At 47.1% G+C, this 14,029-nt stretch overlaps 3 protein-coding genes across 4 annotated transcripts in view; 1 reads left to right on the top strand and 2 right to left on the bottom strand.

The window, feature by feature from the left end:
• The window catches only part of LOC126515718 (5-methylcytosine rRNA methyltransferase NSUN4), a 14,281-nt gene extending 9,272 nt beyond the window's left edge, over positions 1–5,009 (bottom strand). Inside the window, exon 1 of one of the 2 annotated variants that reach the window (XM_050165571.1) lies at positions 4,640–5,009. In XM_050165571.1, the coding sequence (XP_050021528.1) occupies positions 4,640–4,894 (255 nt within the window). In that variant the 5' untranslated portion in view covers positions 4,895–5,009. The remainder of the gene's footprint in view (positions 1–4,639) is intronic. The other variant, XM_050165572.1, reaches the window with a different exon arrangement.
• Positions 3,187–8,629, top strand: Ndufa6 (NADH:ubiquinone oxidoreductase subunit A6). Its single transcript, XM_050165573.1, has 3 exons — positions 3,187–3,364; positions 7,231–7,346; positions 8,414–8,629. Exons 1-3 carry the CDS (start codon positions 3,190–3,192, stop codon positions 8,543–8,545), a joined length of 423 nt encoding a protein of 140 aa, XP_050021530.1. The 5' UTR covers positions 3,187–3,189; the 3' UTR covers positions 8,546–8,629.
• Positions 8,630–9,765: 1,136 nt separating this feature from the next.
• On the bottom strand, positions 9,766–13,895 carry Smdt1 (single-pass membrane protein with aspartate rich tail 1). Its single transcript, XM_050165574.1, has 3 exons — positions 13,635–13,895; positions 12,055–12,195; positions 9,766–9,996 (listed from the first exon to the last, which is right to left on the bottom strand). Exons 1-2 carry the CDS (start codon positions 13,818–13,820, stop codon positions 12,058–12,060), a joined length of 324 nt encoding a protein of 107 aa, XP_050021531.1. The 5' UTR covers positions 13,821–13,895; the 3' UTR covers positions 9,766–9,996; positions 12,055–12,057.
• Between the last annotated feature and the right edge of the window lie 134 nt (positions 13,896–14,029).

Genomic DNA, 14,029 nt, shown 5'->3' with positions numbered 1-14,029 from the left:
AGGGAGGGAGGGAGGGAGGGAGGGAGGGAGGAGGATGCTCTCAGCTACTGCTTCAGTGTCGTGCCTGCCTGCTGCCATGCTTCCCACCAAGATGGTCATGAACTTAACTCCCTGAAACTGTATGCAAACCCCCAATTAAATGCTTTCTTTTATAGGTTATCTTGGTCATGGTGTCCTCACAGCAATAGAACTGTAACTAGAACAAATAGTGAATATACAACCAGTAATTATTAAGTGCTGTGTGCTGAGCATAGTTGTGCATGTGTTGACTGAAGTACTATAAGTTTGTTTACATCACCCTAAGATATCCATAATGCATGGCGCAGTTACCATATTAGAATGTCATTAGGCAGTAATTCATCAGCTCTACTATACAGCATAAATTAGTTATATATATGGGGCATTGCTGTATACATCTGTGTGTGTGTGTGTGTGTGTGTGTGTGTGTGTGAAAGCAAAGGTCAGTCTCTGATGTCCTTCCTTAGGAGCCATCCGGGGTTTTTTGTTTTTTTGTTTTGTTTTGTTTTGTTTTGTTTTGAGACAGGATCTCTCACTGGGACCTGAGACTTCCTGATTAGGCTACTCTGGATGGCAATAAAACCCCAGGGATCTACTTGTTTCCACGACCCCTGAAGACCATCATTTCCAGCCTTTTACACTGGTGTTAGGTTTGAAATCAGATCCTCACTCTTGCATAGTGTGCTATCTGGTTTTATGTCAACTTGACACAAGCTAGAGACATCAGAGAAAAAGGAGCATCAATTGAGAAAATGCCTCCATAAGATCCAGTTGTAAGGCATTTTTTATTCATTTATTTTACATCCCAGCCACAAAAAGCATTTTTTTAAATTAGTGATCAATGAGAGAGGGTCCATCCCATTGTAGGTGGGGCCATCCCTGGGCTGGTGGTCCTGGGTTCTATACAAAAGCAGGCTGAGCAAGCCATGGGAAACAAATTAGTAAGCAGCACCCTCCATGGCCTCTGCATCATCAGCTCCTGCCTCCAGGTTCTGGCCCTATGTGAGTTCCTGTCCTGACTTTCTTTGGTGATGAACAGCAATGTTGAAGTGTAAGTCAAGCAAACTCTTTCCTCCCCAACTTACTTTTTGGTCGTGGTGTTTGATTGCAGCAATAGAAACCCTAACTGAGATACATAACAAGCCCTCTGCTGGCTGAACTATCTCTTCCAGTTCCTGTATACAGGGATTGTATACCCACTAAAATAAACAAATACGGGCTGGCAGAATACCTCCATAGGTAAAGGCATTTCCCAGGAATTCAACTCCTGGGACCACATGGAAAACTCTTGAAAGTTTTCTTCTGATCTCTACACACACACACACACACACACACACACACACACAAACACACAAATGTTTTTCAAGAATATTAAATGGGAGCTGGAGAGATGGCTCAAAGGTTAAGAGCACTGACTGCTCTTCCAGAGGTCCTGAGTTCAATTCCCAGCAACCACATGATGGCTCACAACCATCTATAATGAGATCTGGTGCCCTCTTTTGGCCTGCAGACATACATGGAGGCAGAATGTTGTATACATAATAAATATATATATATGTGTATATATATATGTATATATATATATGAAAAAGAACATTAAATGGAAAAATATCCACTATCCCTTGACAGGATAAAGACTGAGTGATATAGGGTCAAAGCTACACCAGCTGAGTCACACAGCAAGGTCAGCCCTCATCGACTCAATTCTGTGCCTTGCCGCCCACCCCCTTCCTCAATACTTTCAAAGTCCCTATCAACTGAGCTTTCAGAAAAAGGCAGTGGCTTCTCGTCAGGAATCAGGCAAGGAGGTGATCTAATGTGACAAGTGACTGAGGTTCTGCACTGCTTTCCTTGCCTGGAAAGTAAGAATACTATGCTATGAGATTAAGCTACATCAAACACTTAGGGAACCACTTGTCACTGTAGCGGTTTCTGTTTTTTTCACACTTGACGTCCAGTGATAACCTTATGAGACATGCCAGCAAAGCTCAGTGGTCCTCAGAACGGATGATTTAAGGATCCTTCCAGCTTCCACGGTTGGGGTTGGAAAATTCCTTGTATAAACAGAGCTTATTAGGCTTAGGTGTATTAGCACCCAAGGAGGTTGAGGCAGGGGAATCAGAAGTGTAAGCCAACCAGGGCTACATAGCGAGTTCCTGTTTCAAGAAACACAACCACGGGGACTAGAGATGGCTCATCGGTTAGGCACACTGGCTGTTCTTCCAGAGGATCTGGGTTCAATTCCCAGCTCCACAAAATATCTCACAACCGTCACTTCTGGGGGCAAACATCGCCTTCTTCTGGTCTCTGCAGGCACCGAAAACACACCTGCTGCACAGACATACAAGCATGCAAAACCCTCGTACAATAAAATTAAAAAAAAAAAAGGCAACCGCAGCCAAGTGCAGCGGGCACACACCTGCAGAGGCAAAGAAGTCACTACAAGTTCTGAGGCTAGCTGGTCTACACAGAGTTTCTATCAAACAACAATGAAAAGCAACGACTACAAGTGAGTTAAAAAAAAATAGAAATGGAGATTATTACTATTATCTGCCTCCCGAAGCAATGACAAGTTAAAATAGATAAATAGGTAAACAGATAAATAAATAGAAATGGAGTTAATAGTATAACCTGCCTCCCGAAGCAATGACAAGTAAGGATAGATAGATAGATAGATAGATAGATAGATAGATAGATAGATAGATAGATAGATAGATAGATAGATAATAGAAATGGAGTTATCACTATTATCTTATTATCTGCCTCCCAGGGCTGAGAAACATCAAAAAATTCAAGCCAGATGGCAGTCTGTCATCTACACCATGTCTGGAAGAAACGGTTTTTCGGACACGCACACAATACGTTCGGCAGCATATACCGTCACTGCGGAAAGACCGCCACGGTGGCGCCGTCATCCACCTCAGAGCCTGCCGCCCGCGGGGCTGAAGGAACAAACCTCTGGGCAGGCCCGGGCGTCGAGCTTCGGACCGCTGACGGAAGCCTGGACGCTGCGCCCCCTGCTGGCTCAGGGAGACCCTCGGCGCCACCTCGACCGCCCCAAGCGCCGGTCCCCGTTCCCTCCTCAAAGCCCGGCTTCCGGGGAGGCTTCCAGCCAATCCACCGCCCTCTCGCACCGCAGAAGGCACGGCGACGCGTCACCTAGCACAGCGCATGCGCGCGCCCAGGGGGCGGGGCTTCCTTGGCAAGATGGCGGCCAGCGGCTTGCGGCAGGCCGGTTCCGCGGCCAGCACCGCGGTGAAGCCTATTTTCAGTCGCGACCTGAACGAGGCCAAGCGGAGGGTGCGCGAGCTCTACCGCGCTTGGTATCGGGAGGTGCCGAACACTGGTGAGAGGCCGGGGTGCGTCCGGGGCCCTGAGGCACCTGCCCAAGGTCTCACGGCCGAGCTGAGGTCACCGACTAGGGCAGAAACGACTCCTGACTTTCGGGGGAAGAGGGTCTCGCGAGGCAGACATGCCGCACACCGGGACACAGCTTCCGAGCGACCTAGCCGCTTTGGTGGCTTTTGTTCCTGTATTCCTTACCAAGCCCCTGGGAGGGGAGAGCAGGGACTGTGGGTGACTCTTGATTGTAGCTGAGGACACCGAGAGACAAATTGACGGGACCGGGCTCCAGAGCTAGCCCAGGGAGCTTCTGGAACCCAGGGTCAGCTTACAGTTCCAGACATGTTCCAGATGCCCATTGGATTTTGTAACCAAACTGGCGAAGGACTTGCAGTTGGCCATTCCCCATTCTGGAAAACAAACTGGACCATCGGAGGGAAACGACTTGGCCAAGGCCATGCAGTAGCTTCCTGGAGCCCTTGAAAGCCTCCAGGTTTGAGGCTTCTCAGGTCTCCCTAGCTTTGCTAACTCAGCTTGCTCTAGTATTTTGAAATCTCATCGCTACTTCTACAGAACACCTCTTTTCCTTGCGATGACTCGCTCACCCTGAATCTTGCTGTCTCCCTCAGTGCTGTCACTGTGCTGGATTTTGTTTTTTGAGACAGGGTTTCTCTGTGGCTTTGGAGCCTGTCCTGGAACTAGCTCTGTAGACCAGGCTGGTCTCGAACTCACAGAGAGCCGCCTGCCTCTGCCTCCCGAGTGCTGGGATTAAAGGCTTGTGCCACCACTGCCCGGCCACCATTTCCATTTTTAAGAAACTTACAAATACCTATAAAGGCTACAGAAAACAAAAACAATAGTCTGCAGGAAGAGGAAGTAGATAACTATGTACAGGTCTAAAAAGAAAGCTTATTTTTCACCTAATACCTCCTGAATTTTGCACTATGTGCTGTATTAATATTCAGAAATAAATAACATGTTCTCATTCATACTCATCTTCATGAGGGCTCCAAGCAACCAAGTGACTTCAGGAATAAAATATGCCTAATAACTTCTTCCACACTCAGTTAGGTTCACATTCTTTTTGCTGCCAACTATCGCTAATGAAAATAGTAGCAAGTCATCCAAGCTGAACTGAGAATTCTCCAAATAGCTCTTTCTCCAAGTCACTCATGGAGAACTGTCTAGGTCCGAAAACAGCCCTGCACAATCAAAACACAGGAGCTGGATCTTACCTATGGGACCTGAAGCCTGAGCTCAGAGGTCAGAAATCACTTACCCGGTCATAGGTGTCCCCCTCCAGTTCTCCCCACTTCCTGCCATCCCATGAGGTGACTCGAACTTGATTCCTGTCCCTGATGTCTTGGGGCACATAACTGTCCAGGACTTTCTGTAGTCTGCCTGTTCGGGAAGTGGAGAGGTCGTTGGCAGCAAGATTGCCTGTGTGGAAATAAGAGTCTTCAGAGGCTGCAACCCAACAGCATAGCACACCAACAGAAGGAGCTGATAGGAAATGAAACCAATTCTCAGGCATAAATAATCAACACAAACCCCAGAGACAGGGATATTTATTATATATGTGGCCAAATCAGTCACTCTGGAGTGGCGGTCATGAGGACAAATATGTAGCAAAAGGAAAAGTAAACAGACAAAGCAGGTCAAGAAAGAGTATTTCTAAAGAAATATGCTCTCACTCGGGAGGCAGAGGCAGGTGGATCTCTGGGAGTTCGAGGCCAGCCTGGTCTACAAGGGCTATTTCCAGGACAGGCTCCAAAAGCTACAGAGAAACCCTGTCTCGAAAAACCAAAACCAAAAAAAAAAAAAAAAAGAAAAGAAATATGCTCTCTCCCACTACCACTTTACTCTGTGACAGGGTCTTGTTCTGTAGCTTAGACTACCCATGAACCTGTGGTCATCCTGCCTCAATGCTAGGTTTACAGCATACTAGCCATGCCGATTTTACCGTTCGCTGTGGACACGGGTTATTGCTATGGCGCCTAGACTGTTCTCAGACTTCTCAAGCAAATCTGTCTCAGGGTCCTGAGTAGCTGGGACTACATATATATACATATATCAATGTGCCTAGCTATCCAATCTCTTTGAAACATTTGTGTTTTAGCTAGGTATCTATTTCTGTGATAAAAACACCACGACCAAAAGCAACTTGGGGAGCTTACAGTTTATAGTCCATCACAGAGGAAAGTCAGGGCAGGAAGTCAAGGCAACAACAACCTGGAGCAGAAACTGAAGCACAGACCATGTAGGAACTGCTTATCTGCCTGCTCAGTCTGCTTTCGTCTCTACCCCAGGACCACCTGTGCCCAGGGGTACTACCCAGAGGTGGCTGGGCCCTCCCATATCAACAATTAATTCATAACCGCTGAGCCACCTTCCCAGTCTCCAAGCAATCTGATTCTGAAGACCTTTTCTCAGCTGAAGCTCCTCTTCCCACATAGCTCTCGTTTGTGTCACGTCGAGAAACAGAACAGGACAAGACAATATGTCTCTCTTCGGCTTCGGTCGGCACGCTAGGTTATTCACTGAGAACCCAACTTTCCCAACAGGAGGCAATGCACACCAACAGAGTACCTCTCATGGCTTTCTCTTACAGCTAAGTATGATTAAAGCACTCGGTCTGGCTAAGAACTGGAGACATAAATATCACGTGGGACCTCTGGGAAATACGTCTAAAGGCTAACACAATCATTTCCTTCCTTCTCAAACTGAAATGGGCTGGCTGAAGTTCGAGCAGCTATCTTGTACCATGATATTGATCTTAAGAATGATGCCTATAAATCAAGCAGTGGTGGCGCACACCTTTAATCCCAGCACTCGGGAGGCAGAGACAGGAGGATGTCTGTGAGCAAGAGGCCAGCCTGGTCTACAAGAGCTAGTTCCAGGACAGGCACCAAAGCTACACAGAGAAACCCTGTCTCAAAGAGAGAGGGAGAGAGGGAGAGAGGGAGAGAGGGGGAGAGAGAGAGAGAGAGAGAGAGAGAGAGAGAGAGAGANGTGGAATTCCTCACAGTTCTTAGAACAGACTGAAGGAGCAAAACCTACCTGAGACCCGTGTTTACTTGAGAGCACTTTGGTTTCTCTGGGTCTGATGCTTCACAAAAGTGAGATTCTAAATTCCAGGTTCTGTGTCAGTGTGCATTTGTTTAGTGTCCTGGTCATCTTACAGCCCCATTTTTTTGTTTTTTTTTCCAAAATCCCTCAGCTACTCTCAGAGAGCCTAAATTTGTAGTGTTTACCATTTCCAAGATCACTGAATTTGAGTATAATGAAAGGCTCAAACTTGATTTAAACACAGCTGTCCCTAATTAATCGTTTTCAGAGATTATTATGACTTTGGGGGGGGTACCTTTTTGTGACTTTTTGTTCTTTTGTTTTTCTGGGACAGTGTCTCAGTCTGTGCCCTTGATTGGCCTGGAACTTGCTGGACTAGACAGGCCCTAAACTCATAGAGATCCATCTGCCTCTGTGTGCCACCGCACTGGGCTTGTTTTTATTTTTGTTAGGATTTCCCTCAGACCTTTGATCCACCAGCCTAAGTTCCCAATGCTGGGATTGCAGGCATGTGCCACTGTTTCTGGATAGTCCTCAGTGATAGGGCCCTTGCCTAACATGTGAAAGGCCCTAGATTCTACCCTAACTCACTCCCATGCGCACAAAAAGCACCTGTACTCCCAGCTTCTCTGGAGGTCAAGTCAAGAGCATTGAGCTCCAGGCAATTTAGCATGACCTGTGTCCGGGCTGAGGGTAGGGCTATGTGGGAGCCTCTTCTTCACTGGACATCCACTGATATAGGCATCTAAAAACATGTTTAAATGGTCTAATTTCTACAGAGTCATCATGTTTTCTCTTTAGTGCAATTATTCCAGTTGGACATCACCATAAAACAGGGACGGGATAAAGTCCGAGAAATGTTCATGAAGAATGCTCATGTCACAGACCCCAGAGTGGTTGATCTCCTGGTCATTAAGGTAACTACCCTCTCTGATGAACTTAAAAGATCTGCCAGCTTGTCTTGTGCTTCTGAGTCTTCATTAAAAGCCAGCTGCTGCTGGGTGGTGGTGCACACCTTTAATCCTAGCATTCAGGCAGAGGTAGGCAGTCTCTGTGAGTTCAAGGCCAGCCAGGGCTACCCAGAGAAATTCTGTTTCAAATTCCCCTCCCCACCCAAAAGAAAGGGGGCAGGGAGACAGCTCTTGACTTAGCAGCTATTGCTGATTCCTAGTTCAACTGGAGGTCACCATTTCTTTTATTTTTAAAGCCAGGGTCTTACTGTGGAGACCTGGCTTGGCCCTGAGATCTGTCTGCCTCTGCCTCCCAAGTGCCAGAATTAAAGGCATGGAGGTCTCCACTTTTGAAACACTCACTATGTAGCCTGGGTTAGAATCAGACAGCCTCTTACCTCAGCCCCTAAATAAGCTTGTGAGATTGCTGAAGAGGAAGTCCACTGGGGCCTCGCATTTTGTGACTTTTTAACAGTGGAAAGCAGGGCAGAGGCAGGTGGATCTCTGTTAGTTCGAGGCCAGCCTAGTCTACAAGAGCTAGTTCCAGGACAAGCTCGAAAGCTACAGAGAAACCCTGTCTCAAAAAAACTAAAAAAAAAAAAAAAAAAAATGGGAAGCAGGAAAGATGCCACCCCTGGAAGTCACTGTCTCACCAGTATGCCAACCACCAGAAGAGGAAAGCAGGATGGCTTCAGGGATGGTACAGATGAGGTCAGACTGTGGCCCTTGTGTTTCCCAGGCCAGTCATGGTCCATCAGCAGTAGCTCATGGCAAACCAGGAAATACTACACACTGTTACATAGAAACATGACGTTAAACCAATCGTGTTGCGCAGTCCTGGGAACCTGTTAGTTACTTCTCTTGGAAAAGCGGCAGGTCATTGAGTCCCACCACCCTCCAAATGCAGAAACTCGCCTTAGAAGATTTACTCACCCAGGGTCATTAGCAAGTCCATACCAAACAGAGTACTGAACTTGAGTCTTGTGCTCTTCATTTGATGGCTTGAACTGACTACCTTCCGTTCACGTGTCCAGGGGAAGATGGAGCTCCAGGAAACCATCCACGTGTGGAAACAGCGGACACACATTATGCGGTTCTTCCATGAAACAGAAACACCGAGGCCAAAGGACTTCCTGTCCAAGTTCTATTCTGGCCATGACCCATAAGGTGCATGTTAATATTTATTTTAGAGTATAAATAAACTCATTATTTGATGGTTGTTTTGTGATAAACTTGCACCAGTGAACCCATTTCCTGTGGTCTCTCACTTCTTGCTTAAGTGTGTGTCTTTGGTGTGCACGCCATGTTTATTTCCTTTTTCTGGAGTATGGTGCTTGCTGACAGCTGTATGGGATCCTTGCATGAGGAAGCAGGGAGGGATAAGGCTTCTCATCTGTCCAGACTCTGTCCCCGTGGCTATGAAGCTGAGTACTGTATGAACTGTTACTGTAGTTGTGCGTACTATGCATGCACTTAGTTACTGTAGTTGTACTTCTAAGATTGGGATCTTGGTGTTAAGGCTCTTCCTGTCAGAGGGAACAGAGCCCACACTATGGGAGCAGCAGTAGGACTGACAAGATGATCTATTTTGCTCTGGAAAATGGCTGCTCAAGGCCTAGACCTTCTACTTAGAAGCACTGATCTTCAAAATGAAATTAACTTCCTACTCATTGTGCAGGCACACAATCGTTCGATGCAAACAAAGAACAGACTCATCCTACTACTTCTGCACTTTATTCAAACAGGATCTCATGTAGCCAAGGATAGCCCCATGCTCACTCTATAGCCACGGATGACCTTGAACTACCAATGTTCTTGCTTCTGCCTCCTTCCCTGAACAGTCCTGAATGCTGGCGAAAGGTACTGACATACTTACTGAGTGACCCCACAGCACCAGGGATCCCCCCCCCAGGAGCCCAAATTTTACAAAACATTCTAACTATTAAAAAGTATCAAAACTCCACGTTTGGCAAGTGGCAACCCCTCTAGTCTTAAGGCTACAGTTAAGTGGCTCTGAGGGAAGATTTATAAAGTTAAAAAAAAATTTAAGTCTCAGGATGGGGGTTAGGGGGATGGAAAGATGGCTCATTGGTTAAGAGTTCTTGCTGGTTTTGCAGAGGACCAGAGTTGGCTCCCAGCACCCACTTGAGACAACTCGTAATCATCTTTAACTCCAGTTCCAGGAGGATCTTATGCCTTTGGCCTCCAGGGGCACCCATAAACAGATACACATAACTAAAGGGAAAAAAGTTCTTGGTCCCCCCCCAATGATGTCTGTGGTTGTGTAACAGCCTGGATGTCCTGGCTTTTAATAAGATGTTTCTTGAACACAGAAGAGACGACAAAGTGCAACTGAGCCTGCTGGGAGTGAGAAACGGGAGCAGCCTTTCAGTCACACATGGCTCGTATTTATTATGTCGCTCACAGTTTCCAGTGCTCTGTGACAACACATGTGCGGGAACCTCCCAAAAACATAGGATTCTGGGCTGTTGTCACAAACCATGAGGAGGTGAGGCTGAGGGCTGGCCTTCTCTGACCCTTCTGCCAATAGGGAAGGAGCTGAGCGGGCGACCACTTGGTCTATTAGTGCTTTCTCCTTTCTGCACTTCTCCATGTCCTGGAAGAAAGACAAGCATCAGTCACTTTAAATAAATAAATAAACCACACACAGTCTCATGTAGCCCAGAGTAGTCTCAAACTCAATGTAGCCAAGGATAATCTTGAACTTGTTCCTGCCTCTACCTCTCCAGTGCTGAGATTACTGCTGTGTGCCACTAGAAATACCCAAGGCATTTCTCTTCTGCTCCTGTTGTCCAGGCTATCCTTGAGCTCTGCCTCTACTTCCTGGGTACCAGGATCACAAAAGCTTGTGATGCCACACCAGGCTTTGGCAACAGTCACTTTCAAATAGGAGGTAAAGGGAGCTGTAACAAAAACAAGGAAGAATGGGTGGACTTAAGACAGAGTGGTACAACAGTGGGCTAATACTTGGAGGCTGATAAGAATGCAGGTAACTCGAGCAGAGCAGTGACTCAGCCGATCAGAACCCGTACTGATCTGGCAGAGGACCAGAGTTCAGTTCCATAAAAAATGGCAAGAGATCTAACAGTCTCTGGCCTCCATGAATACCGTATTCATACACATAGAGACATATAAGTAAATGTTAGAATAAAATGATGACTCCTCCTCAGCCCACTCTGGGATGACCACAGAAGACATGGCCCTCTCAAGGTTACTTCTTCCTGTAGCTGGGAATGTGGAAGATAAAAATGGCGTAGAAGGTATGACCAGATCATAATAAGAATGCCAGGCAGAGAGGCAGGAGTGTCTTTGCCTGTGACAGTCTCTAGCCATGCAGCATACATTACAGCACAGGAAAGCTGAATGGGAAGAGCACTGGGAGCCCTGCAACAAGGGTTTGTAAGCAGGATACTGGCTAGGCTGGTACAGTAACAGGGTACACATCTTTAATCCTAGCATTCAGAAGGCAGAGGCAGGCCGATCTCTGAATTTGAAGTCATCCTGTTCTATATAGTGAGTTCTAGGACAGCCAGAACTACATAGTGAGCTAACTCAAAAACCTGACAACAGTGAGGATTTGCTAGTTGACTTTAAAAACTGCTTATATTTATATGTGTATTTAGGATGTGTGGGTATTGGATCCCCTGGAGCTGGAGTTACAGGTGGCTGTGAGCTGCCCAAGTGGGTGCTGGGAATAGAACCCAGTTCCTCTGCCAGGGCTATCAGCTGAGCTATGTCTCTCACCCCCTTGCCAGTGTCTAAATTTCAGTCAGAAGCTGTTGGCCTCACTAAGTTGGTTAAGAATCCTAGATACCAGGACCTAACTTTGCCATTAGCTCCAGACACCAATTTTCACAGCTGTCCTGATTCATCTGTAAAAATTCAAGATTCCAGGGCTGGAGAGACAGCTCAGTGGTTAAGAACACAGGCAACTCTTCCAGAGGACCCAGGTTCAATTCCCAGCATCCACATGGCAGCTCACAGTTGTCTATAACTATATTTCCAGGGGATCTGACACCCTCACACAGACATATACATACGCAAAACATCAATGCACATAAAATAAAGACATTATTTTAAAAGGGCCAGGTGGGGGTAGCACACACCTTTAATCCCAGTACTCAGGAGGCAGAGGCAGGTGGATCTCTGTGAGTTTAAGGCCAGCCTGGTCTACAGAAGCTAGTTCCAGGACAGGCACCAAAAGCTACGGAGAAACCCTGTCTTGAAAATCAAAAAAAAAAAAAAAAAAAAAATTCCCTGCACACTTCTCAGGACTGAGCACCCCTCCGCTTCCCATATTCCCTTTACCCACCTCAGGATTCGCTGGTTTACCCCTCCACTTCTGAGGCAGAGGCTACATGACTTGTATAAAGTGTAAAGCATATTAAATCATCAAAATGTCAGCTGACTGAATGAAGGTACATCAAGGGCAACTGAAAGGCTAGCTAGGATCTTAACCCATTGGCAGAGATTAACAGTGACTCAGTCAAATTACCCCATCCAATGTAAGAGAAAGACAGACTTCTCCAGTGGGTGAACTTATTGAGCCTTCTGCCTTGAGTGTAGCTATGCTGCTACAGGCCAGACTGCATCATGACCAGAAGCTCCACCCTACTTCTTGTTCCCGTCCAATTAGGAAAAAGGCAAGTCTTACCTGTTAATCGTCATCATCATCATCCTCTGGAACAAAAATGTCATGCTCCTCAAGTAGAGCAGCGAAGTTCTTGCTAATGAGTGTCCCAACATAGAGAAAGGGGATCACAATGGAGAACACACGGAGAAGACCAAAGGACATCTGCCGAGAGAGAAGTGCTGTGAGTCCTGGAGACCAGTGGCTGCACCTCAAGCCCTGGCCCTCAGGGGCATTTCCTCCAGTGACCCCAGATCCAGACACCAACTGAGGTTTAAAGTCTTTGGAAAAATTCAGAGCCAAAAAGAGACAGTGAGTTTGGTGGCCATCAAATGGATGCCAGAAAGAAAAGCATAAAGCTAAACTAAATTTAGGAAAATAAACAACTAAAAATTAGGGTTTTTAAAAAAATTAGACCACCTGCTAATTCCTTGCAAAAACCATAAACAACGGGGTGAGAGACTACCGCGGCTAGACTGTGATCAGCCCTACACACATCCAGGTGAGTTTCAGGGGCTCGACAGACGGCTCAGCACTTACGAGCTGGCTCCTCTTCCAGAGGACCTGGGCTTGGTTCTCAGCACCCACATCAATTCTCATAAGGAAGTAACTCCAGTTCCATGGAACACCACACCCATACACATCAAAAATGAATTTAAGAAGATGTGCACTGAAAGGCTCTTCCAGGCAGTTCTCTTCAGTAACTGGAGGAACTGCAGCACTTTAAACTTTAAAACCATGAAAAAAGACAGCACGGACGGGAGGGAAGCGGGTGACATTTCACTAGTGTGTGCTTTCTGGTTCCCCTAGCTGTGCCTTTTTATAAAACAGCTAAACCTTCCTGCTTCTTGCTGTGAATCCCGACTGCGGTCAACTGTTAGTAAGGGTCAGACTATCTCTAAAAGATTTCGTTAACCCTTCGCCTCTACACAGCCCCGCAGTCAAAAGGCACACCTTTGGTATAAGAGACTTTCCATTTTCTTTAAGAGCACTGAGGGCAAGTAACAGCATACAGTGGTGGGGAAAAAAAAAAAAAACCAGGACGTGGTCCTCGTTGTCAAGACCTAACTTTGCTACCAGCTTCGGACGCCCGCTCTGCCCTGATTCATCTGTGAAAACCTTTCTGCAAGATTCTCTGCACACTTCCCAGGATAGAAGGGCCTGCTTCTTCACGTCCTTTTTCCTTCATTTCATTTTTTTTTTTTTTGCTAAGTATATTACTTCCGCATTCCCTTCAGATTTCTTCAGGCTTGTTTAATCTCATCACCTCTGAGATAGAGATTGTGTGATTTGTATAAATGACACAAAGCTCTTCTTCTAGTCCTAGAGAATGGGTCATTGCGTCCCTCAAGACAAGACAGTGCACGTTCCGCTGCTTGCCTTCCAGCTTGTGTCCAGGAATCCAGCTTAACACTGGTTTTATGCATTTTTCCTCCACCTGTCAAAGTCAGCAACCCAACAGCGCAAATTGGGGTCCTAGGTTCACAGCCCAGTCCGTGCCAATACTATGATTGGCCTCTACGCCCGTCAATCAACACAGACCACACACACTCCCCCCCAATGACTGGCCTCGATCCCTTCGCCCCGCCTCGTCAGACACTCACTTTGACCGGCTTGGGCAAGATGGCTCCGCTACGAGTGACGATGACTGACCTCGTCGGTACCAGGCTGCGACCTGAGCTACCCGGTACGACGGAGACATCGCCACCTCTCCTCCCGCTCGGCCTGCTCCAGAGAGCCCCTGGTCGGACTGCTATCCGGGCCAGCCGGCAAGCCACCGCGGACGCCATCTTCTGCTCCGCCCCTCGCAGGGATCCACACCCCACACACCCCGTTTGGCCTTCTCGCAGAAAACCCGCCTCCAAGCCTCGCGAGACTCTGGGTACGGACGCACAGCCCTTACGTCTGCGCAGTGCCTGCGTTCCTGTCGCCGTGGGAAAGCCCCGGGCACCCGCCCTACGTGGTGACGTCAGGAGTACAACGACGCCCCTCCCGGGCT

Source organism: Alexandromys fortis, unplaced genomic scaffold (assembly GCF_014885135.2).
Source record: "Alexandromys fortis isolate MF-2015 unplaced genomic scaffold, M_Fortis_MF-2015_v1.1 scaffold_157, whole genome shotgun sequence".
Lineage (NCBI taxonomy): Eukaryota > Metazoa > Chordata > Mammalia > Rodentia > Cricetidae > Alexandromys > Alexandromys fortis.
Note: the sequence above shows the minus strand (reverse complement) of the source record. Positions and strands in the feature narration are given on the sequence as shown.

Bases quoted from the DNA above. Each gene is read 5' to 3' on its own strand.
- Ndufa6 (XM_050165573.1), top strand. From the start codon at position 3,190: ATGCGCGCGCCCAGGGGGCGGGGCTTCCTTGGCAAGATGGCGGCCAGC. The intron at 3,365-7,230 runs GTGAGAGGCCGG...TTTTCTCTTTAG, and splicing joins TCGGGAGGTGCCGAACACTG to TGCAATTATTCCAGTTGGAC. The intron at 7,347-8,413 runs GTAACTACCCTC...TCACGTGTCCAG, and splicing joins TTGATCTCCTGGTCATTAAG to GGGAAGATGGAGCTCCAGGA.
- Smdt1 (XM_050165574.1), bottom strand. From the start codon at position 13,820: ATGGCGTCCGCGGTGGCTTGCCGGCTGGCCCGGATAGCAGTCCGACCA. The intron at 12,196-13,634 runs GTGAGTGTCTGA...CTCTCTCGGCAG, and splicing joins TCTTGCCCAAGCCGGTCAAA to ATGTCCTTTGGTCTTCTCCG.